Genomic DNA, 23,750 nt, shown 5'->3' on the forward strand with positions numbered 1-23,750 from the left:
GCACGGGGCCACACAAAGTTGCCCCTCACCTGTAACCAAGGTCCGGTCCCTGGGCTGCAATTCATTGGGTTGGAGGTTCCAGGTCCCAGCTGGACCTACACTTGGAAACTACTTGCCAAGGCAGCAATCGGCTTTGCTTGGGGAACTACATGTCCTGATTTGAGATAACTCACAACAACCTAGCTCTAAAGGGATAACCATAGGGAAGGCCTGTATCTTTTGTGTACTTGTATCTAGTATCAAGTTTGTGGGGGGAAGGGAGGAGAATTACTTGGATTATCTGGCATTCACATGTTATTTTTTCACTCTGTGCTGTATTCGCCTGGTGTGATTCTGATACAATTTTGTAGTCTAGTGGGCAGTGCTCTGGATTAGGAGTCAGAAGACTTGGGTCCTATTCCCAGCTCTGCCACCGACCTGCTGTGTAACCTTGGGCACGTTACTTCATCTCATTGCTCCATGCCTCTGTTTCTCCTTGCATCCTTTGACTGTCTGGCCTATTTAATCTGTAAGCACTTTGGGGCAGGGACTGTCTCCGGCCTATCCTGTGGAGACCCAATCTCTGTTGGGGCCTCTCCTCACTACCATAATACTAATGGCTGCATAGCATATGCTGCAAATCTTCTCTGCCATTGTGATAGCATACATTCTTTGCAGAAGTTAGCTCTGAGGGTTTCAGAGGATCAGTAGGGTTGGTGACTACCTGATACTCAGCCGTGCATGTAGTGGGGGGAATAGAAAGGGGTAGCATCTGTAAGGTAAAGCCCCACTACTTCCAATCGATGTGATAATAGCTCAGTTTCACATAAGACTGAGCTACAAGGGAGTTTGATTGACCCATTACCAGAAAGCTGGCTCCCAGTATGTGACAGTAGAGAGTCCATGGATGGGGCCTCTTTAGGAAGCAGTGTTATAGATGACATATGGAAGTAATTGCCCCATAATTTGGTCTGTCCTATCCTTGAGTGATAGTGTCACAGCAGGCAAACAGATTGACAAGGTCTCTCTCTTTTAGGTACAGTAATATTGTTAATAAAGCTGTGTCCCTTCTTTTCCATAAAAATGTTCCTGGATACTATTAAGCTTTCCCTGTGAATGATTTTCATTAGAGTCAAGAATTAATAGTGGTTTGGCTGAAGGTGAAGTGCTGTTAAAAGCTGCTACCACGTTGAAATAACTCCTCCTGCTGATTTTAAAAAACAGAAATTGACAGCAGAGCCATGGCTTTCAAGAATGCTTCACTGTAGCAGGGCAGTCACCCCACTCCAGTTTAGAAGGGGTTAAAAGCCAGCCCTTGGAGAGGGTTGGGAGCCAATCAGGGCCAGGCTGGGCCCTATAAAAGGGCTGCCGGGACAGAAGGCAGTCAGTCTTTCTCCAGCCTTGGAGAGAGATAGACCTGGCTGCCTGAAGGAGAAAAGGGTACTTTGGACAGTGCAGTGCTGGGGAAGGGCAGGAGGAGCTGGGGAAGCTCCAGCCTGGCAAACCCCCACACAGAGGCCTGGCTTTCAGGGCTGGAGGAGGTACTAGGGCTATGGGGAAGCAGCCGGGGAGGAAGACGCAGGTCCAACCCCCTTGCCGATGATGAGTGGTCACTTCAGACTGCAGTTTGCCCCTGAGGGAAGGGGCTAGATGAAGACCGGCAGTGGGTCACTGAGGTGGGGTGGGTTTAAGGGATTGGGGTTCCCCAGGGAGGGGAGAACCCTGAGTGTGAGGGTACTGCTGCAGGGCAGTACCCAGGAGAAGGGGCACCATGGGCTGGGAGGGACATGGGGCCTGAAGTATAGTGGTGGAGACCAGGAAGCAGGTACCGGTAGGGAGACACCCTCCAGCAGGAGGCGCTCTGAGGCTGGAAAGAGCTAATTCCTAGACTGACCAGCAGCAGCCACCACGGTGGTGAGTCAGCGCCGTTTTACATTCACCCATGGCTGAGCTGCTATTAACTTTAGTTTTCTATTATGACAGATACATTGGAGAAGACATGAAAATACATTGTTTTTAAATTAAAATTGGAAGTGAAAACACCTTAGCTGCAGCTGAAACTGTGTTGCATATTACAAACCTCTCCCTATTATTGGATCTAGGAGCCTAGAGTGTTTACATTCAGCCCATTTGGAGAGAAAAAGAAAAGGACAGAATGAGGAGGTAATTTGGCTAAATCCAATTAGCGCTGTATTCTACTTCATTATTACATCAGTGTCCCCACAGAATCAAAGAAGGAAGAGAAAGAAAAAGCCTTAACTCTGTCAACTCTAGGAGACTGAATTTTGTTTGGAAGAAAGTTTTAACAGCAATCTCTACCTGACAGCATTTTGGGAGTGTAACCACCTGACATACTTGTAACATACTTTGTGTCCCACACACAACACAAATGGGAGTTCATGCTACTGTTTTAACTGTTCTGAGCAAGTCCAAGCATCACCACATGCCCCTGCACTGGGTCATTCTATAGTGCTGGTGAAGACAGGACGTGCTGGTGTTGCAGTTATAGCAGCAGCGGAGCAACTGCGTAACTTTTTAGTGGCTCTTCTGGTCAAATTTCTGAACTCTGTGGCCACTTGACCCTAGGGTTCAAGTCTTCTAGAAGTCCCTCATTGAACACAGTGGCATGTACATACCTCTAGTCCCATATCCCGCACTTTTAAAGTCAGACTCTTCTTCAAGATCACTGTGTTCCAGTACTCAGTTTGCTTTTGGATCTGGGATAATTTCTTCTCAGAAGCTATCCTACAGTTGTGCTAGCAGCTGACCCAAGGTAGATCCCAGGACACTCATTCAGATCTTGAACAATGGTTGGATCCACTCCCAGGTAACCCAGACTATTCAACACACCATTGCTTTTGACAGGTGAATTCGTATCGGGCCCAGCAGTACAAAGAGAAAATTAAGGGCTTGAAGGTGCATCAAAACAAGGCTGGTAGCTGCACCTTCATATGTTTGAACAGATGCTAGTTCCTGGATGTCTATGGAGACTGAAATGATCCTTGACAACACTAAAGCTCAAAGAGGAAGGAGAGGGCACCTATATGTCACAGGAGGTATCAGAGGCATTTTCTGGACCGTTGCGAGATGGGGAGCCATCTACACAAGGTATGTATTATGCCATGTATTATTTGTACTTTTCTGCATGGCCAAGGGCTAGGCCTACATGAACACTGCCACTGCTATTAAGGAACAGGCAGACAGTCACAAGTGAGGGCAGAAGTCCCTCTCTTACTTCAACTCAGTTTCCTCAATAGACACTGAGGACCCTTCCTCACATCCCCTGATGTGACAAAAAAAAAAAAACCAAATAGCCTGCCCTCTGCCAAGCCCCCACCAGCAGTAATCTGATCCCTCAAGCTTAGTACAGGTCCCTGTCAAACAGGGCCCGCTCAGAGTCAGTTACAGTCATGTGAGGTGGATTCTGCTGGAGCATCTCCTCAGGAGCAGCAAAATAAATTTCATGGATTCTGTTCTGACTCTCTGGTGACCTTGGTGCTCTACTGAAATATGAACCCTAACCACCTTCAAACTTCTGCAGAAAGCTGGCTCTGCATTTTCAGCTCTTAAAGAACAAATCTGGCTCTTTGAACAAATAGAAATGCTCTGAACCTCCAGTGCACTCTCTGTTTTGGGACAAGATGCCAAAACAGATTGCTGTTGTTAGTGAGTTATAGGATTTGACCCATCTCCCATAATTCCTTTAGACAGTCCTAACACCTTACTTTGTGGGAAATTGTGCATCATGTCCAGCACCTGAGGAATAGGTAGCTCATAAACAGCAGTGCATCTAGTACAGAGGAGAACTGCACCCAAACCAGAAGGGTTAGTGTTGATGCACTGCACCGTTAAGTTGCAACAGTTCAGTTCCCGAGTGTAAACAAGGCAGAGTTAAGGTTTCACAAGCAAATTTAATTTTAGCATTTCCTTACTTTTGGGTGCTCCACTCTGCATTTGTGTAACATGCTTTCTGAAGGGATTTGACTCATCAGCATGGTCTTAAATCATTTTCAACACCAGCTCGAAGTAATTTGTTGAAAATAATTTTCCAAAATGGTTCAGTTTCCTAGTATAACTCTAGCTCATACCTCTGGTAGTACCCTAATTCTTATGTTTTCTACCAGAAAAAAGTCTAGAAAAAAATTCTATAATATATCTAAAGTATTTATATGGCCCTCATCACGGTAGTATCTGAGCACCTCACAATATTTAATGTATTTATCTTCACAATTCTTCTGTGAGGTAGAGAAGTATTAGCCCCATTTTGCAGATGGAGAAATGAACCAGAGAGGCTAAATGACTTACCCAAGGTCACACAGGGAGCTTGTGGAGGAGAGGACTTGGGTTAAAGTCCCTGAAGGATCATTCTCCTCCCATAATAAGGAACTATTTGCTAGACAAAACACTTATGTCCTGCACACAATGAACACTGAATGAGGCAAGCTCTGCTGCAGAGCTCTTCCTTCTTGAGCACATACTTCGGGTATTAAACGAGGCAGGGAACCAATATAGACTACACATGTGTTTACTTATGTGAAAAACCTCTCTAGATATTCAAACACTGGAAGAGATTAAATAATGTTTCAGAAAATGGACTGAATAAAATTTAAACCAGTAAAACTTCGAAGATATCCTAAGAGCTAACTCTGCTAGGGTAGATCATAAGTTACCTTCAACTCCTACTACATAAGGAGTAACTGAAGAAGCAACTGAGACCTTATCTATGGTGCATCTAGCCACAAGTATAGCTGCATAAAGCAAGAATCCAGCCAAGCTGAATCCAGCTAAACCCCTCAGGGGTGTGTTCACCTTCAATTAACTCTCTGAGAAAGGAGGGGATAAAAACTCATTGAAACAGATGTCAAATATCAGGGGATAGCCATGTTAGTCTGTATCCACAAAAACAAGAGAGTCTGGTGGCACCTTAAAGACTAACAGATTTATTTGGGCATAAACTTTCATGGGTAAAAAACCATTTTGTTGGATTGAAATAGATGTAACTCAAGAGGCTTACAGCAATGTGAGCAGCTTTCTGCACAAAGAAGTGAAACAGCTCAAAGAACACAGACACACAGCATAGACCAGGCTGCGTAGAGAAGTCTCAGCAAGAAACAAGGACTAGCAAGAGCTCACAGAAGAGCTAGCCCTCTGAAGGGGACAGAAACGCAGCCTACCTGTGACAGACTCCACTAAGGAGAATAAAATAACCCAGATCCACCTGTGGATAGTTAATTGCTTAAGTACCTAGGTGGCAGCTAATTAGGTAAGGAGCACCAGGGCTAAATAAAGGCTTATAAGGACTCAGTTACTAGGCCCCAGAACAGGAGTACTTCTCAGGGGAGCTGATTAGAGAACTCGCCAGACAAGAACTAGGAAAGGTGTTCCTGAAGGAATCAGGATCCCCAAGGAGCAAAGCCATAGACAGGCTTGATTCCAGCAAAAGGATCTTACCAGACAGCGGCCAAAGGTCTAGGTCACTGGGGAAATACATGCTGCTCCACTGAAGAGCTGGAGTAGTTTGACCTATCCAGGGGCTGTGAGTCCAGAGAGAGAACCCAGGTAATGCCCGGAGGGCTGAGTCCTGAGGAGGTTCCTGACCTAAGAGGGCCTTACTGGTGAAGAGTCTGGATGGAGGGCCTTCAGTGAGGGGCTAACTAAGATTAGCTTGCTAGAACACTGGAGTGAAGGCTAATTTGACTATTAATGACTGCTTCTTGGAGCAGGTAGGCCTGGAACCCATAAGGGGAGAGGCATTTCTTGATTTAGTCTTAAAGGGAACACAGGATCTGGTCCAAGAGGGGAATATAACTGAACTGCTTGGTAATAGCGACTATAATGTAATTAAATTTAACATCCTGGTGGAGGGAGGAGGGAAATACCAAAGAAGCCCACCACAGTAGTATTTTACTTCAGATAAGGGAACAAAAGAAAATCAAAAAGTTAATTACACGGAAATTAAAAGGAACAGTCCCAAAAGTGAAATGCCGCAAGTTGCATAGAAACTTTAAAAAAACACCATAATGCTGGTTCAAATTAAACGTATATCCCAGATTAAAAATAATATTAAGAGAACCAAAAAAATGCCATCATGGCTAACCAACTGAATAAAAGAAGTGGTTAGAGGTAAAAAGGCATCCTTTAAAAACTGGAAGTCAAATCCTACTGAGGAAAATAGAAAGGAGCATAAACTGTCAAGTGTAAAAATATAATTAGGCAGACCAAAAAAGAATTCGAAGAGCAACTAACAAAAGACTCAAACTAACCGCAAAAATTTAAGTACATCAGAAGCAGGAAGTCTGCCCCACAATCAGTGGGGCCACTGGATGATCAAGGTGCGAAATCAAAAGAGCACTCAAGGAAGACAAGGCCATTGTAGAGATGCTCAGTTAATTATTTTTATTGTTCTTCGCTGCCAAGGATCTGCGGGAGATTCCCACACATGAGCCACCCGAGGTACAAATTTGAGGAACTGTCCCAGACTGAGGTGTCAATATAGGAGGTTTTGGAACAAACTGATAAATTAAATAATATTAAGTAAGGCTGTCAAGTGATATAAAAAATTAATCGCACTGTTAAACAATAATAGAATACCATTTATTTAAATATTTTTGGATGTTTTCTACACTTTCAAATATATTGATTTCAATTACAACACAGAATACAAAGTGTACAGTGCTCACTTTATATTTATTTTTGATTACTAGTATTTGCGCTGTTAAAAAGGAACAGTATTTTTCAATTCACCTAATACAAGTACTGTAGTGCACTCTTTATCATGAAAGTTGAACTTACAAATGTAGAATTATGTACAAAACCTCCCTGCATTAATAATAAACCAATGTAAAATTTTAGAGCCTGCAAGTCCACTCAATCCTACCTCTTGTTCAGCCAATTGCTCAGACAAACAAGTTTGTTTACATTTACAGGAGATAATTCTGCCCTCTTCTTATTTACAGTGTCACCAGAACGTGAGAACAGGCATTTGCATGGCACTTTTGTAGCTGGTATTGCAAGGTATTTATATGCCAGATATGCTAAACATTCATATGCCCCTTAATGCTTCGGCCATCATTACGGAGGACATGTTTCCATGCTGACAACGCTCATTAAAAAAAAGTGTTAATTAAATTTGTGACTGAACTCCTCGGGGGAGAATGGTATGTCCCTGCCCTGCTCTGTTTTACCCACATTCTGCCATTTATTTCATGTTATAGCAATCTTGGATGATGACCCAGCACATGTTCATTTTAAGAACACTTTCACTGCAGATTTGACAAAAGGCAAAGAAGGTACCTACCAATGTGAGATTTCTAAAGATAGTTTCAGCACTTGATCCAAGGTTTAAGAATCTGAAGTACCTTCCGAAATCTGAGAGGGACAAGGTGTGGAGCATGCTTTCAGAAGTCTTAAAAGAGCAACACTCCAGGGCCGAAATTCACCAAAAAAGAAAATCAAGCTTCTGCTGGTGGCATCTGACTCAGCTAATGAAAATGAACATGCGTCCGTCCGCACTGGTTTGGATTGTTATCAAGCAGAACCTGTCATCAGCATGGATGCATGTCCCCTGGAATGGTGATTGTTTTTCTTGCCTTTGCCCTCAATCTTTTGAACTAAAGGACTAGGGTTGACATTCTAAGGCTGTCATCTACTGTAACACTATTTAATGCTGGTCCACCCAATGTTGGTGCACAGTTCAATTTTTTGATGTTAGTACGTTTCAGTTATTCTTAAAATTAAAGTTCCGATATGTTTAGATGAAACTAATTTTTTTATCTGCTTATATATGGCATGAATAAATACAGATTTACAGATCCTAGCGTGCAAATTTATTATCTTATATGACAGGGATAAATCATGCATGCAAATCATGCATCAAAGTCGTGAAATGGACTACAAATGCAATAAAAATAAGGTATTCAGAAGTTTAACAAATGGAAGGGGGCGGGCACCGAAGACTCAGCTCACCTGGGGTGCCATTTGGGAGCTGGGAGCAGTGCTGTTCAACACATTCAGAAATGACTGGAAAAAAGGGGTAAATAGTGAGATGGTAAACTTTTCAGATGATACAAAACTACTCAAGATAGTTAAGTCTATAGTAGACTGCGAAGAGTTACAAAAAGGGATCTCATAAAACTTTGATGACAAAAGGGTGACTGGATGACAAAATGACAGATGAAGTTCAATATTGTTGAATGCAAAGTACAGCACATTGGAAAACATAATCCCAACTATACATACAAAAGGATGTGGTCTAATTAGCTGTTACCACTCAAGAAAGAGATCTTGGGGTTATTGTGGGATAGTACTCTGAAAACATTTGCTCAATGTGCAACAGCAGTCAAAAAAGTTAACAGAATGTTAGGAACCATTAGGAAAGGTATAGATAATAAGACAAAATATCATAATGCTACTATATAAAACCATAGTAAGCCCACATCTTGAATACTCCGTGTATTTCTGGTTGCCCCATCTCAAAAAAAAGATATATTGTAAATGTAAGAGGTACAGAGAAGGGCAAAACCATGATTAAGGATATAGAACAGCTTCCATATGAGGAGAGATTAAAAAGACCGGGACTGTTCATCTTAGAAAAGACATGACTAAGGGGGCATACGAGAGATAGCTATACAATCATGATGGTGTAGAGAAAGTGAATAAGGAAATGTTATTTACCCCTTCACATAACACAAGAAACATCTGTCACCCAATGAAATTAATAGGCAGCAGGTTTAAAACAAAACAAAGAAGTACTTCTTCACACAATGAACAGTCAACCTGTGGAACTCACTGCCAGGGGAGTGAAGACCAAAACTATAATTGGGTTCAAAAAATAATTAGGTAAGTTCATGGGGGTTAGGTCCATCAGTGGCTATTAGCCAAGATGGTAAGGTAAGCAATCCCATGCTGTAGGTGTACCTAAGCCTCTGACTGTGAGAAACTGGGACTGGACAACAGGGGATGGATCACTTGATAATTGCGCTGTTCTGTTTATTCCCTCTGAAGCATCTGGCATAGGCCACTGTCGTAAGGTAGGATATTGGGCTAGATGAACCATTAGTCCAACCCAGTGTGGCTATTCTTATATTAATTTGCATACTATGTTCAGACTTTGGTTAAATAAACTGGACTCCTGAAGGGGCAACGTTCACTATATGCGGACCTTACTGAACTTATTGATAGCCCAAAAAAGGAAACTGAGGCAGGGGCTCACCTGGTGTCATCACTGACTGCAGGGGGTGCACCAGGGTGACCTCCAGACCATTATCTCCCTCCTTTATCCAGCACTGACCTGTGAGAATATGCTGCTACCAAGCCCCAAGATTGAGGAGGTGGGATAAATTCTGACCTAAACCCTGAAAAAGTCAGGATAACTTTATTGCTGAAATTGGTTTAATTAAATATTGTCATTCTTGTAAGTTAAGGTTTAACAACAGCCTCTTCTGCTAAACCCTGACTAGCTGGACAACGTATTCCTGGAAAGGAGACATAAGATGACTAAAGGATTTAAGATTCTTAGTTTTCATTAAACTGCCTGTGTCAAGTCACTCTGAGTGAGCTGATGGGCTAAAAGACATACTGCAATTTTAAAATAATACCTTGAGAGACTTCTTTACATAACTGAATTCTTCACTAGCAAATATGTTATTAGCCCAATGATCCATCAAGTTTAGTTTCCAGCAGTGACCAATATCCAAAGCTTCACAGTAAAGGGAAACCCCCCCCCCCAATTAATCTTTTCTGCATTTATCCCCACACTTTTTCTTTTTTTATTCCCTCCAAAGTATGTGGTTGACTTAACAACTGCCAGCAAATGAAATTATGCAGATTTATATTGCAGTTGGATTTTAAAACCACCCACATAAGCCGTTTTCATAGTGGATTTTTCAGTATATTGCTGCCACTAGGAATGCAGATGACAATTTCCATCAATCACTCCTCCATATCCACGGTGACAAAAAGGAGACATCGTCAACGTAGCCAACTTACTTTCACCAGACTGACTTGAGCTGTCTAATGATCCAGCAATTCACTCCAGCCCTAATCCTCTTCAATTTTCTTCTATCAGGTAGCCACATAAGCAATACATTTGTTTGGCATGTAAAGAAAATCATGAAGCCTCTACAATCTATTCTACTTGACATTTGAAATCACATGCAGTTTCACCCGGAAAATAAACTCTTTTCCTTCCAACACCAGGAGGTATGTCTATCAGCTGAAGTAATTAAATCTAAAACCTAGTTCAAAAAGTAATGCTGCATCTTTCATGTTACTGAAATTGAACTCCATTTTTAGCTCTATTGATAAACTGTCACTAATTTCATACTGTAATAATTACTGTGACAAAATGAAATAAAGTTCTTTAGCAAAGCATGTTTCTGCGTATACTGTACATATGAGGTTTTGTGCACGGAACACTAAAGGCTTCAGTACAACTGAACCCAGGAGGGCTATGCATATTTAAATACCAAGTGCCCCCTTGTGGCTAATATAATAATTCACATTAAAGCTATATTAAAAAATAATATGAAGATTATGACAGGCTGCATGAACTCTGCTGGGGTCAGTTTGTTTGGCTTAGGGGTCAGCACAGATTGGTTCAGGTTCTACATGAACATCAAGTTCCAAGGAGCACCCTCTTTCCCAAGCCAATCCAGGCGGTGCTAGGGAACCACCAGGGTTTCTAACCAGCCACAAGCTAGGGAACAGAAGACATATAATCCCCAGTTGTATGGCTATAAAGAGGGCTGGTAGCAGGATTTTCCTCAGCTCCTATTGCCCTGCTGAGAAAAAGCAGGTGTTTCCTGCCCCACTGAAGACCATATAAAGAATTAAAGAAAGTGACCACCTGCTGTGACCGAAGATATCAGAGGAAGAACATCCTATACCAGGATGGCAATGAGGCAGGGGAAGCGAGGTCAACAGGGGTCTCCTGGACACACAAGGTATGTTGAAGAGGTCCAGAGCAGTATTTCTCAACCTTTTTGATACCAAGGACCAGCTTGCTGCCTTCCTAAACTGTAACAGGGACATCTCAGGGCCCTTTGCAGACCCTTTTCCAAGTTAGTATTGAAGTTTGCAAAGAGAAGGAAACTCAGACACATTTTTCACTCAGCCCTATTTGAGACTTAAGCAAACAAGGTCAGTGAAGTTCAGTTAAAGGTGACCCACTAAGGGAACTGTCAAAATTTCCTCCACCTTGGCAAAGTCCTGATGTCCCCGACACAAAGGCTCAGAGAAGCCTTCAACACATCACTGCACAACAATTCTCACATACGTCTTCTTAGGATCCAGATACCCAGTCTGTGTCTTCAGCTTTTTCTCCAACGTGACACCATCACACACACTTTGCTAGTAATGTAATATCAATTGCAGAACCCCAGTAAGGCACAGGGATGGCCTATGTGTGGCTAAGGTATGTATCCAGCGTTTTTACTATAATACAGTTTTGCAAAGCAAATGCCTGAACAATAATTTCAGAATTTCCTCAATCACAATGATGGACAACGCTGAATACAGTGATTTATAACAGAAACCCTGGTTCTGCAGCTAATCTTAACTAGAGCGTTGCTAAGGCAATGCTATCTGAAGTGTGTTCTTCTGAACTGATTCTGCAGTATGCCTTCCTCTATTTGCATAATAAAGCCTCTGTCTAGGGAGGCTTTCTTGCAGTAACTATAAGGAGAGGAAAAAAAGATGAAGATTTTTCTCTCCTAACATGGGAAATGATATTTAGGAGACAGCCTATGTATATTTCACATAATATTGCTTAACGAAAAAGAAGTGAACAAATGCTAACTGGTTTATCTAACAAGAGGAAGTAAAATTCGCATTGGGCTAGGTTTCAAAGGGACTGCATTTCAATTTCTTCATAATTATTTCTGAATTTCAGTATAGCTTGTGCATTATTCACTGGGGCACAAAGGAAGTTATGACAAACAGAAGTTCTTTGTGCTGCTCCTATTTCAGAGCTTTTCAATATCCAACCTCAACATGCAGAAATGATTTTCTAATCTCCACTTATAAAGAAGAAAATGTTTGTATTATTGGTTTCATATTATTGTGCTGTTTGAAGGGGATGACAACACCATCACTTTTGGAAACAAACGAAAAAACAGAGGATTTCAAAATGAGATCATCAAAATAATACCTGTGTGTTTAAACATGAATGAACTACACATTTTCCAAAGCAAGGAAAAATTCCTCAGCAAAATTCCAGGTCCATACAGCCAATGGTATTGACACTTGAAAGCAATTATTTCAATTTCTGGGTACGGAAAATCCAGTGTGCTTCCTTATCCACCATCCAAGAGTTTGCCTTGGTGTAAACTATTCCATTCTATTTAGATTCTTATAACTTGTTCATTGCCATGGTACCTGAGTGCCTATTTTTGTCATTACCCTGTTGGTGCTCAAAAACAAGACCTTTAGCTTTTAAAAGTAAAGAGTGGAATGTGGAGAAAGTAGACTTTTGCCAGACAATGTGTTGTGGGTGTCTGGCAAACATATACACAATATTTGCTTATAATTATTTACATCAATTTGCTCTTTGGGTCTTCTTGGTCTGTGTTTGTACAGGACTAGCACAATGGGGCTCATAAGTGCTACTGCATACAAATAAATAAAAAATAATATGAAACAAATGTAATTTGTTTGTATTCATTCCATCTTCTCTAGTCAAAAAAGAGTTCTCAAACAAGTACCTAACTTTTTAGATTTAACAGTCTTTCAATCCCATAAATTCTTAAACTCCTGAAGGTGTTTTAAAAACAATATAAAGATGACAAGACCTAATAGACTTTATCTTTCTACAATGTTCCTCAGAAAGGAATCCATTATCTAATATTGGGACACTGTAGAAATGATATGATATCTACTGGAAGCGTTATTTAGCTAACAAGGCCAGAAGAGACTACTCTGATCATCTACTCTGACCTTGTATAACACAGGCCATAAGACTTCCCTGAATTAATTTCTGCTTGAACTAGAACATATTTAAATAAAACATCATATGGATGTCTTCATAGGCTCTCATATATAATGGCAAGTTTGGGACTTTGAAGTTTTAATAAATAACATTAAAAACACTGAACATAAGTAGGGTGATGGCTAGCTGCTGACTTCCCTGCTCCTGTCCACCAAGAAATGTCAGTTTCTCATTCTAATCCTCAAAGGGCTAAATATTTCCTTTTTCCCACAGAGAAACTCACAGGAGCAGAAAAAGGTTTGGCTAAATCTGCAAGCCTGAACACCTGCAGTTCCTGCAGAATAAGGGTGAGGGAGGCCTCATGGACAGGGCAGGGGTGTGCCCTGGGAACCCAGAAGTTTCCTAGATACCAGTGAAAAAGTCTAGGCCCCTCTACGCTCCTTTCCTGATTCCTCCTCTCCCTTCTGTCAGAACAGATCCCTTAGAAATTGTGCTGTTATTGGTTTCCTTCATCATAGATGTGCACAAACCTCCATCTGAGGGGGTCAGAGCTATAGAGGGAATTTAATTGTGTTTGGAGCAGTATTAATTCCAAAACACACACTTCCATTTGGAAATGCACTGGGTTGGGAAGAAAGCTTATATACAATGCAGCTACTTCCTGGCTCAACCTCCTTCCACCCAATCTGGAAAGCCTGAACCACTCAGAGTTCAATCAGAGGGCTTCCGTAAGCTCCCAAGCTGGAAGGAACATTTCACAGAGTCACACTGCCCGACCTTATATTACTTCTGCCTATATTACATGGATTCTCTATTTGTTTGTTCCCTGGCAGACAACAGAATGGGAGGAGTAAAGGGCCTTAAAGTAAGAGTATCTGGAGCTTGAGGTTAAAAAACAAAAGAAAAATCCAGAATTAAACTTTGTTTTCACTCTGCCCCCTTGTGCACCCACATTTTGGGTGAAGGTCTCTGTGGTTTCCAAGTGCCATTCCCTAACCAGCTTCATTCACCCTGGGCAATTTTTCAGGCTTTGGGTGAATGTGAAGTCTGCATGGCTTTGGAGGAAGTGAAGTTAAAGGAATGAAAATGCTTAAACCATTTTGTATTTTACAGATGTAACATTTATTCTACAATGAGGATTTCCCCATAAATATGTTGTTTACAATGTATTTGTAATAGTACTAAATTCATCGAGAATATACATTATATAAATTATTAATTGAAACTGTCCAGGTACTCCACCTCAGTATAACTCATGATTTAGCACCCAATCATGCAGTCTTTATTAAATAAAAACCCCCACTGTAATATGTAAGATTATTTTTCCCAGGATTCATGTTTTATGTATCCCCTATCTACTTGTTTTACTATATGTCTTACAAGTTTATAAACAATTGCAGAGGTGAAACAATGAAAAAATAAATGGGTTGATTGTTGTGGCTTCTGGAAAGGGTCACTGATTTTTTTCTGGGCTGCAAATGGCTGAAATTATTTAATAATTTCCTTAGCTACAATGAACTGTTAGATGCTTATGCAATTAAATGCCAATGTACTCACCACGGGCATTTGATCAAAGGAGCGAATAGAAGACAATCTATCTGTAAATAAGCAAAATGTGTGATACCTTGATATATTAATATATAATTTTATGAATACTAGAGAAAAATATCTATGAATGCCCACTTCTACCTGTTGGATTTCCATGAATATGTTCCATCTTTTCTTGAAGACGACCAGTTTGCCTTTCTAGTTGTCTGTTCAGTTCTACTTGTGTCTCATATCTGGTTTTCCATTCATTACCTCCAAAGAAACACAATGTTACTATATTTATTTCCAAAATTTAATTCATACCACTAGAATTAGAAATTGCCTTTTTCAGAATGACTCCACCTCCTTTTGGAGCCTTGCACCCCACAACTGTGCAACCAAGAAAGTGTCCATTTACAAACAAGGGAACTTGAAAAAGATACTAGGTGAAATACTGCCTCCCGGAAGTCAATGGGAGTTTTGCCATTTACTTCTGTGGATACATCTACACTGCAATGTAAACCAGGATTAGTGGGACTCGAGTCAGCTGACCCATGTTCAGGACCCCCTGGGCTTGAGCATCTACATTGTATTTTAACCCTAAAGAAAGGAAGTCATGACCTGTGCTTGAACGTATGTGCTTGAATGGCTCTGGCGTCCACACTACAGTCAGTGCGCAGACCCAAGTCACAGTAACCATATCCCAGAATCCCTAGCTCGCCCCCTGCCCTCTGAAATGAGATCTGCTCTAGCTCTAGAAACATGGTGCACTGTGGGAAAACTTTATTGCCTGCTCTGCACATTAGTAGGAAGCAGCTCACTTTCCAAAAGGCTTGATCGATTTGCTCTCCATTGCAAACGCAGGGGAAGCTTTCTGATAGTATGTTTGCAGATCAGCGATCAGAACAGAATGGGTTAACGCTGACCTGAGCTGCTGCCGTTTCCCAGGGAGAAAAGCGTGTCTGTTTTCAAAAGAGTAGACTGCAGATTGTTGGGATAGAGAGGACTAAGGAAGTTGTCCCATGGAATTGTGGGATACTTCCAGATGACTCTGTGGACTTGAGTCAAATGGAGTTGTGGCTACACTGCAAAGCAATAAGGCTTGGACCCTGGGTCCCAGCTTGACTTGAGCTTGGACCTGATTGCCCTGCAGGGTCCTGAAACCTTGGGTCTACGCCCTTTGTTAGCACAATTGCAGTGTAGACACAAGGGTATGGGGTCAAGCACAGTCTTACACTGCAGTGTAGACATACCCAGTGAGGCCAGGATTCCATCCAGTAACTAAAACTTAAGTTTTTTACATTTTTCATTGATATGTGAAAAATACAAAATACATGGCTAATGTACTTTTGTAGTCTTTATTATGACTTTATTTTACGTCTTCAAGATTCATAGATTCCAAGACCAAAAGGGACTATTGTGATCATCTAGTCCAGCGATTCTCAAACTTCAGCAACCCGAGGATCCCCATTCTGATTTAAATTTTTTCAGGGATCCCCAAAGCCCCCCAACTCAGCCCCAGACCCTGCCCCCAATCCACTCCTTCCCGCGAAGCCCCACCCCTCCCTACCTTTTCCCTCCCCCAGCTCACTCCATCCCCTCCTCCTCCACTCTCACTCACTTTCACCAGGCTGAGGCAGGGGGTTAGGGTGCGGGCTCTGGGCGGGGGCAGGATGTTGGGGCACAGGAGTGGGTGAGTGCTCCAGCCAGATAGCACTTACCACGGGAGGCTCCCAAAAGCGACTCCCACATCTCTCTGGCAGCGGCTCTTGGGGGGGGGGGGGGGGGGGGGAGCAGGGGGTGGGCAGGGAGTCTCCCGGCACTGCCCCCATAGCTCCCATTGGCCACAGTTCCTGGCCAATGGGAGCTATGAGTCGGCATTCGGGGTGGGGGCAGCGCACGGAGACCGCCCCGTGCCCCCCCCCAGGGGCCACAGGGACAGGCCAGCTACTTTCAGGAACAGTGCAGAGCAAGGGCAGGTAGGGAGCCTGCCTTAGCCCTGCTGGACCTTTAGTGCCTAAAATCTCCCAGTTTGGCTTCAGTAGCCTCCTGGAGATAGAGGGAGGGGGAAGAGTTGAGGGAAGGGGTTGATCAGTGGGGCCCACAGACCTCCTGGAGTACCCCTAGGGACCCCCAGAGATCCATGGACCCCAGTTTGAAAAATGCTGATCTAGTCTGACCTCCTGTATAGCACAGGCCATAGAATTTCCCCAAAATAATTCCTAGAACATCTTTTAGAAAAAAATCTAGTCTTGATTTGAAAATTGTCTGTGATGGCGAATCCACCATGACCCTTGGTAAATTGTTCCAGTGGTTAATTACTCTCATTGTTAAAGTGTATATCTGTACATACTGTAAAAACAGTTCTGTGCTGGAGAGCAAGCGAGTTGGAACATGACTGCAGAGAACTCCCTTGCATAGCCAGTGACACTAGATTCCTGCAGGCAAAAAGTGCAGAGTAGGCTGTGGTCCTGGAGAGGAAGAGCAGAGAGCCCAGGCCAGGGTCGTGAGGATGACAAGTCCCTGGCTGCAGAAAGGCCAACCCACTGCTGAATGGTTCCTGCCCAGAGAGAACCATTCAGCAGCAGGGATGACAAAGTCTCCTCTCCTCCTCCTTGCAGTCTCAGCCAGGGGTCTCTGCTCTGCTGGACCAGAACCACAATCTCCCCGATACCATGTGCCTGCAGGAATTGGGTGTCACAGGCCCCATGGCCATGCAGGGAGACCTCTGCTGTCACAGCCCCACTCCAATTACAGTGGAGCTGCAGAGAGCTCCCTACACAACCGCTGGGCCAGTGCCACCTGATCCCTGCAGGCACAAGATGTGGGGAAGGCTGCAGTCCTGGCACGGCAAAGCAGAGACCCCTGGCACTCCCAGCTGGTGAGTGCAGAGACATTCAGCAAATGGCAGTCAGCCCTGCAGCGGGGAGCTTGTCCTCTTCCTCCTCCATGCCATCCTAGCAGGAGTCTCTGTCTGCCCTGCCAGGGCCACAGCCCCCCCCCCAGCATTCAGGGACCAGGTGTCTCTGCCCTGAGGCAGTGCAGGGAGCTCTCCGCAGCTGCGCTGTCAGGGACCCACTCACTCACTCACTCCAGTCAGTGTTGTAACTGTAGGGGTCCTGACCCCAAAGGGAGTTGTGTGGGGCGGGTGCCACAAGGTTACTGTAGGGGGACTGTACTGTAGGGGTTGCGGTGGTCCTGCTGCTGCTGGCGGCGCTGCCTTCGGCGGCGGGCAGCTCGAGAGCGGCGGCTGCTGGCCGGCAGCTCAGCTCTGAAGACAGAGCCACTGCCGGCAGCAGCACAGAAGTCAGGACGGCACGGCATGGCATTGCCACCCTTACGTCTGTGCTGCTGCCTGCACACATTTACCGACAGTTTTCGATTAAAATCGAATCCTGCCAAGATTAATTATTATCTACTTACCTTCATCCTCAACACTGCCAAGTCTTCTTTCAAGTTCTGTTAGTGTGTTTCTCAATTCAAATATTGAGAGTTCAAGCATTTCCCTGTGATAGAGAAGTTAATTAAATGGTTATATAATTAATTTTCTTACGAACAACAAAATCTAACTTGAATTTTATGTACAGATGAAGTGTCCTTGTGCTTATATTCCATTATGTACATTGGAGAGATTGAGGCCAGAAGGGACCACTGGATCATCTAGTTTGACCTCCTGCATATAGGCTACTAAACCCTACCCAATTGCCCCTGTAGTAGGTCCAGTAAACTGGATTACACTAAAATATTACAGCCCTCAGAAGACTAAACTACTGTGTGCCACAGGCAAGGAACAGGAGGGACTGAGATGCACGAATGCCAGAGGCTCCTGCAATGGCAGGGAAAGGATTTGCTGAGATATACCTAGATGATCCTAGCAAGGGAGCTAGACTCATGCTGCAGAGAAAGATGAAAAACAAAAGCCCCCAAACCAAACCAAAAATCCTGAGGTCCCTGCCAATCTAACTTGGGGGGAAAATTCCTTCCTGATCCCCAAAATGGTGATTAGTATGACTCTGAACATGTAAGCAAGATCCGCTAGCCATGCATCTCAAAGAGAATTCTCAGTACCACCTCAGAGCACCAGCCCACTCTGTCCAGTGTCCCAGCATTACAATACTATTTCTCCAGGGTTGCTACAGTGCTTTAGAAATATAGAGGCATTTCTGAAATTTTGTGATTGGAGACATTTTCATATGAAGATAACATATACTATCTCTAGATTTCAATATTTGTCTGGCAAGACATGGTATGTTATGCTAATGAACAAATTATTATCTTAGTTCTTGATACATAAGAGTACACCTGAGAAAAGTGCTATTGGAAATTTTGATCTCAGTTTAACTCAGAACTCACTGCTTAGAGACTAAATCATTCTCCTAGAACTTTTTGGCCACATATTATGACAAAAACTTAGATTTCATTCAGAAACTAACTGTCAAAGTATATAATAACTAGTAGGTAAACCCAGAGTTTGAAATCGTATATAACTAGGGCCCTACCAAATTCACAGTCCATTTTGGTCAATTTCAGAGTCACAGGATTTTAAAAATAATAAATTTGATTATTTCAGGTGTTTAAATCTGAAATGACACCAGTTTTCAGTAAAATGACAGCACCTAAACAGCCAAATCAATGCTCAGAGGAGCAGGAAGGCAAACAAGGGATTGGAAACTGAAGAATTGACATATGAGGCAAGAGACAGGGAAGGCACCAGTTGTGGGGAAGCTGGAGCCTGCAAATGCCAGGAGTTTCAAAGGAAGCCCCAGTCCAAGAGGAGGTTGGGCCAGATAACCCAGGGAGGTTGGAAGTCTCCAGTGGGAAGGGGTGAGTGGAGGGAAGTCATAATTTACTCCTTTTTCCAGTCATTCTTTGCCCCCATGAACTTCAGATTTGGGAGGAGGGGCACAGGGTCAGGAGGGTAACAAAACAGTTGTTGGTTTGAAGGGAAGACACCAACAGGAAGAGAGAAAGTCAGAGAGCTAACATACTGCAAGGAAGGGATGAGGAGGATGGAAAGAGTTGAGATAAATGCATGAGAGGGCAGGGTTAGAAGAAAGAAGATTAGGAGGGTATCTGACAACTGCTGCTCCTACCCCAAAAGGGTTTCAGAGATATTTTACTCCTGGGCGGAATTCTGCACAAAAAAATAAAATTCTATGCCAAAAAATTAAAAGTTATGCACACAAAATTATAAAATTCTGCAAGATTCTGCATATTTTATTTGTCAAAACACCACAGTATGATAATACCAGTCTCAATTATTTTGGTAATTTATTTCAAAATATTCTCAGCAAGTATGTCTCACAATATAGACAAATAAAAAGATTCAGGGTTTTTTTGTTTTTGGACAAATGGATTCCTTACTAGGCATATTAATATAGAACTTGGAGTAATTCATTTAAACTACAACTCAGAAATGTATTTCCTGCATCCCTCAGAAGCAGTGCAAAGGCTTGGGGGAGCCAGGGGTAACGGAGGAGCTGAGGGAGAGTAAAGGAACCTGGAGAGTTACTTGTGTGGGTGGGAGAAGTATGGAACAGTTTCTTGGGGGGTGGGGGGGAGGGAGAGGAGGGGATTGTTAGGGAGCTGGCGAGCTTCCTCCATACAGGCCCTGACTGACCCCTAACTTCTCCCATTCAATCAGGTACATCTGCCCCCAACCCTGTGTGTCCCTGCACCCCCCCCATCCCTATATGTCCCTGTAGCCCCCCTAACCCCCGCATCCCCATGTGACCCAGAGCTCTCTTCCCATTCAGACACTGGCTCAATGACTAACTCCTGAGCCCATGCCCCAGTCTGTGACACCCCCCAGCAGCCTGGTGTGCCCCACTGTGCCTCCTAACCTGGCTCCATCAGCTGGCTGGCAGCTCTGACAAAAGCAGCCTGCTGCTAGCTGTTAGTGCCAGGCAGCAGGCTGTTCTGGCACCACAGTGGCCTCTGGTGGGTGAGAGGCAGAACTGCAGCACTTCTTGCACAGAATATATTTTCTGCACAATAAATAATTCTGCATCCAGCAAGAAGTCTGCACGTGCGCAGTGGCACACAATTCCCTCAGGAGTAATATTTGCTGACAGCAGAAGGATGGTGAGACTCAGGAATCTGGGGTTCCATTCCAGACTCTGGAGGGGAGTGTGTTCTAGTGAGCACAGAGTCATCTGTCCATTTTCCTCAAGCTTGACTCTTTCTGCCCCAGGCCCTTCAATGTGTACTGTCTCTTCCTCACCCATGGCTTCTTGTCCCACTCCCATTTGCCTCAACTAGACATTCAGTCTCCTCTCCTCAGACTTCTCATCCCCCTTTTAGTCTCCTTGCCCAGCAAATCTTAGTTTCACCTCTCCTTTAACAGCCCACGAACCCCTTTCACTAAATTGTGAAATCTCGTGAATCCCCTCCTAAAAATGAATATTTCCAGGGATTTAAGTTTAAATTTCCTCCGCACTCCGTGAGGCTCCTGCTGCTGGACCCCGTTGACCGCCCCGGTCAACTGAGCTCCACTGAGCTTGGGTTGCAGGTCTTGCTGACCACCCGGGCTCGGGCTGCCAGCCCTGGGCAGAGCACTGGGGTTCGGGAGGCCGGCTCCCCTGCTGACAGGGACAGGGCTCAGGCTGTCAGCCCAAACTGCCCAGCCCCGCTCTCCCTGGGGCTCAGGCTGCCAGCCCCACGCAGAGCGCTAGGGTTTGGGTGGCTGGCTCCCCCGCTGATGGGGGCAGGGCTTGGGCTGCCAGCCCCAACTGCCGTGCCCCGCTCTCCCTGGGGCTCGGACTGTCTGCCCTGCAACCAGTCCCACCTGCTGCCTCCAATGCCTGGGTCCTCTGGCCGCCATTAGTGAAATTTATCTGGCGAACCCCCAGGGGTTCGTGAACCCCAGTTTGGGAACCACTGCGCTAGAGCATCTCAAAGAAAAGGTTGTGAGAACACTGCAGCAAGAGAAAACATATTTCCTTAGCCTCATTCTCTGAAACAGCTGGAGCTCCTCTTTTCTCAAAGCAACTCAGCCCCAGGCAGACACCAGCCTGGAGAAGTTCAGCCCCAGTGCCCAAGGGATGGCATAGCTATAAGCACCTGACAGCAGGGTGTTATAACGGAAAGCACTAGGAAATCTTATGCCAGGCAGGCCCTAGTCTCAACCTCCTCCGTAGCGCGCCGGGAGCCTTTCCCTGCACGGCCCACGCTGACTCCCGTGCACGGCTGCAGACACCGAGCACGGCCCTTTTCCCCACCGCTCTGGGAAGGGAACTCACTTCATCTGCTTCTCCTGCCCCAGCTCCAGCCGGAGCTGCTCGGAGCCCCGGGCGCTGGAGTCCCCGCCTTCTCCCATCGCTGCCCGCAGCAGCCCCGAGACCCTGCCTGCCCCGGGGCCTGGGCGTGCGCGCGCTCATCTCCGTGGAGAGGAGGGAGGATCAAGGGGCGGAGAGAAGGAGAAAGGGGAGCAGCCACGCGAGCCACAGACCAAACGGCCCAACCCGCTCACGTGACAGCAACCTCAGCGCCGCTCTAGGAGGGGGCAGGTCACATGAGTCGCGCTGGGTCACCTGACGGCGGGCGAGGGAACGAGTCTCGTAGGGCGCTGGCGGGAAGGCGCGCGCGCGACTCAATTCAGCCAATTCTCCGACGGTTGCGCTGGGCGCAGCGCCGGCAAAGGCTGAGCATGGCTGCGCGCGCGCCGCAGGGTCCCGCCTCGGACGCGGCGTACGGGCGCATGGCGGCCGCGCTAGGTAACGGGCGGGGCCGCGCCGGGCAGCCGCTCTGCACCGCCCGGCCGCAGGTTCATGCGCCCGGCGAGGCGCGGCCTCCGGTCCCGGGGGTCCCTAGGTCGTTCCCGGGAGGCCGCGGCCTGCTCCGCTCACTCGGGCGAGCCCCGCGCGTGGGGCAGCGCCCCTGTCTGCCAGGCCCGCCGCGCCTTGCCCCGGCACGCCGGCTGCGGGGCCGCTCACCGAGGGGACGTCCCGGGAGCGCTGCGGGGGGCTGCAGGGCCCGGCCACCCTCCCGTCAGAGCGGCCCCAGCCGCGGGGTTAAGCTACGCGGGTACCGCGTTGGTTTGGCGGTGCGCCTGCAGCCCGACTGCCAGGGCAGGGTCCGGGGGCGAAGCAGTGGCACAGATTGGCTGACTGAACTGAGGGCATGGCTATACTGGCAGATGGAGGGGGCCGGGAGTTAAACCCGCCCTCAGAGACTGCAGCAGAGCAAGAGCTGCCCTCACTGGCGTGGCCACATTAGCAGCTCTTGCAACCCCACAAAGAGCAGTGCATTGTAGCTAGCCCAGCGTGCACGTGGCTGCAGCCTGCTTTTTAAATCAGGGGTGTGGAGTGCGACAGGGAGTGTGTATGTGGGGGGAGAGAGTGTGTCAGCATGCTGTCTTGCAAGTTTGGGCAGAGGGAAGGGGGAAACCCCATCCCCTCTCTCTCTTTCTCTCTCACACACACCCATCTACCTGCCTCTGCAGTAGCAGCATTCCACAGTAATGGTTTGCTTTGTATCCGGGAGCAGTTAAGCATGCCAGCTGTCAGAAAGGGAGCTTTGAAAGGGGATATCTACCTGCCTGCAGCCAAGTTCAAAACAATGAGAAGAGTGGCCACTTGACTTCAGGGGATTATGGGATGTTTCCGGAGGCCAATCACAGCGCAGTAATGCAACACGTCAGCCATGCTGACACGGGGCGTTTCAGCTGGGGCACAGTAAGCTTTATGCTTCTCCTGGAGGTGGATTATCAGGAGCACTCCAGCTGCAGAGTCCAGGCGCTCTGTGTGTCTTGCCCATGTGGACACCTCAGAAGTTAGAACGCCTGGGGCTGATTTAATACTCTAACTTGCAAGTGTAGCCAAGGCCTGAGTCAGCTACCACATGGGTAACTTCCGGTTCAAGCCAAATAGATACATGTGCCAAAGGGGCTGCAATAGTTTAAGTAAAACACTGAGGGAAGCTTTGCAACCAGTTCCTGCCTCTGTGGGAGTCAGCAGAGTGCAACAGTACCAAGTATCCTGCAGCATATGGGAATTTTAAACTTTGCATCAAAGCTTAACCTGTCATGGCACAGGCTACACAGTACTTTTTCCATGGCACAAATGGACCCTTCCTCTCCTACAGTTATAGACTAGAAGAGGTTAGGGACTATGCAGAGTGTAATAGAAGGGAGGTGTGCTCTGTTGCCAGCCAAATATGCTCTAGTAGTTCCTCCATAGCTGTTCTGTTTAGTACTGTTGCCACAGAGATGGGAGGATTTTATAAGAGTACAATTTGAGGTCAGGTTTGAAGGCACCAAACAGAATGAAGCACTGCATTTTACTCTGCAGACTTGTTTATGGTATGAAAACTTGACTGG

General features: G+C 45.4%; 1 protein-coding gene and 1 long non-coding RNA gene across 6 annotated transcripts in view; one reads left to right on the forward strand and one right to left on the reverse strand.

Annotated features, from left to right (window-relative positions):
- Positions 1-21,872, reverse strand: part of CCDC169 (coiled-coil domain containing 169) — a 55,622-nt gene extending 33,750 nt beyond the window's left edge. For 4 of the 5 annotated variants that reach the window (XM_075127987.1, XM_048847795.2, XM_048847787.2 and 1 more), the window contains exons 1-5: positions 21,673-21,872; positions 17,855-17,937; positions 14,594-14,704; positions 14,462-14,502; positions 7,945-7,998 (exon numbers count right to left, since the gene is read on the reverse strand). In XM_075127987.1, coding sequence (XP_074984088.1) covers positions 7,945-7,998; positions 14,462-14,502; positions 14,594-14,704; positions 17,855-17,937; positions 21,673-21,749 — 366 coding nt within the window. In that variant the 5' untranslated portion in view covers positions 21,750-21,872. The remainder of the gene's footprint in view (positions 1-7,944; positions 7,999-14,461; positions 14,503-14,593; positions 14,705-17,854; positions 17,938-21,672) is intronic. The other variant, XM_048847803.2, reaches the window with a different exon arrangement.
- Positions 1,964-7,481, forward strand: LOC125635757 (uncharacterized). The gene is made up of 3 exons (XR_007356363.2): positions 1,964-3,087; positions 6,936-6,993; positions 7,194-7,481. It is a non-coding gene; the product is annotated as an uncharacterized LOC125635757 (long non-coding RNA).
- Positions 21,873-23,750: the final 1,878 nt, after the last annotated feature.

Source organism: Caretta caretta, chromosome 1, assembly GCF_965140235.1.
Source record: "Caretta caretta isolate rCarCar2 chromosome 1, rCarCar1.hap1, whole genome shotgun sequence".
Taxonomy (NCBI): Eukaryota; Metazoa; Chordata; order Testudines; family Cheloniidae; genus Caretta; species Caretta caretta.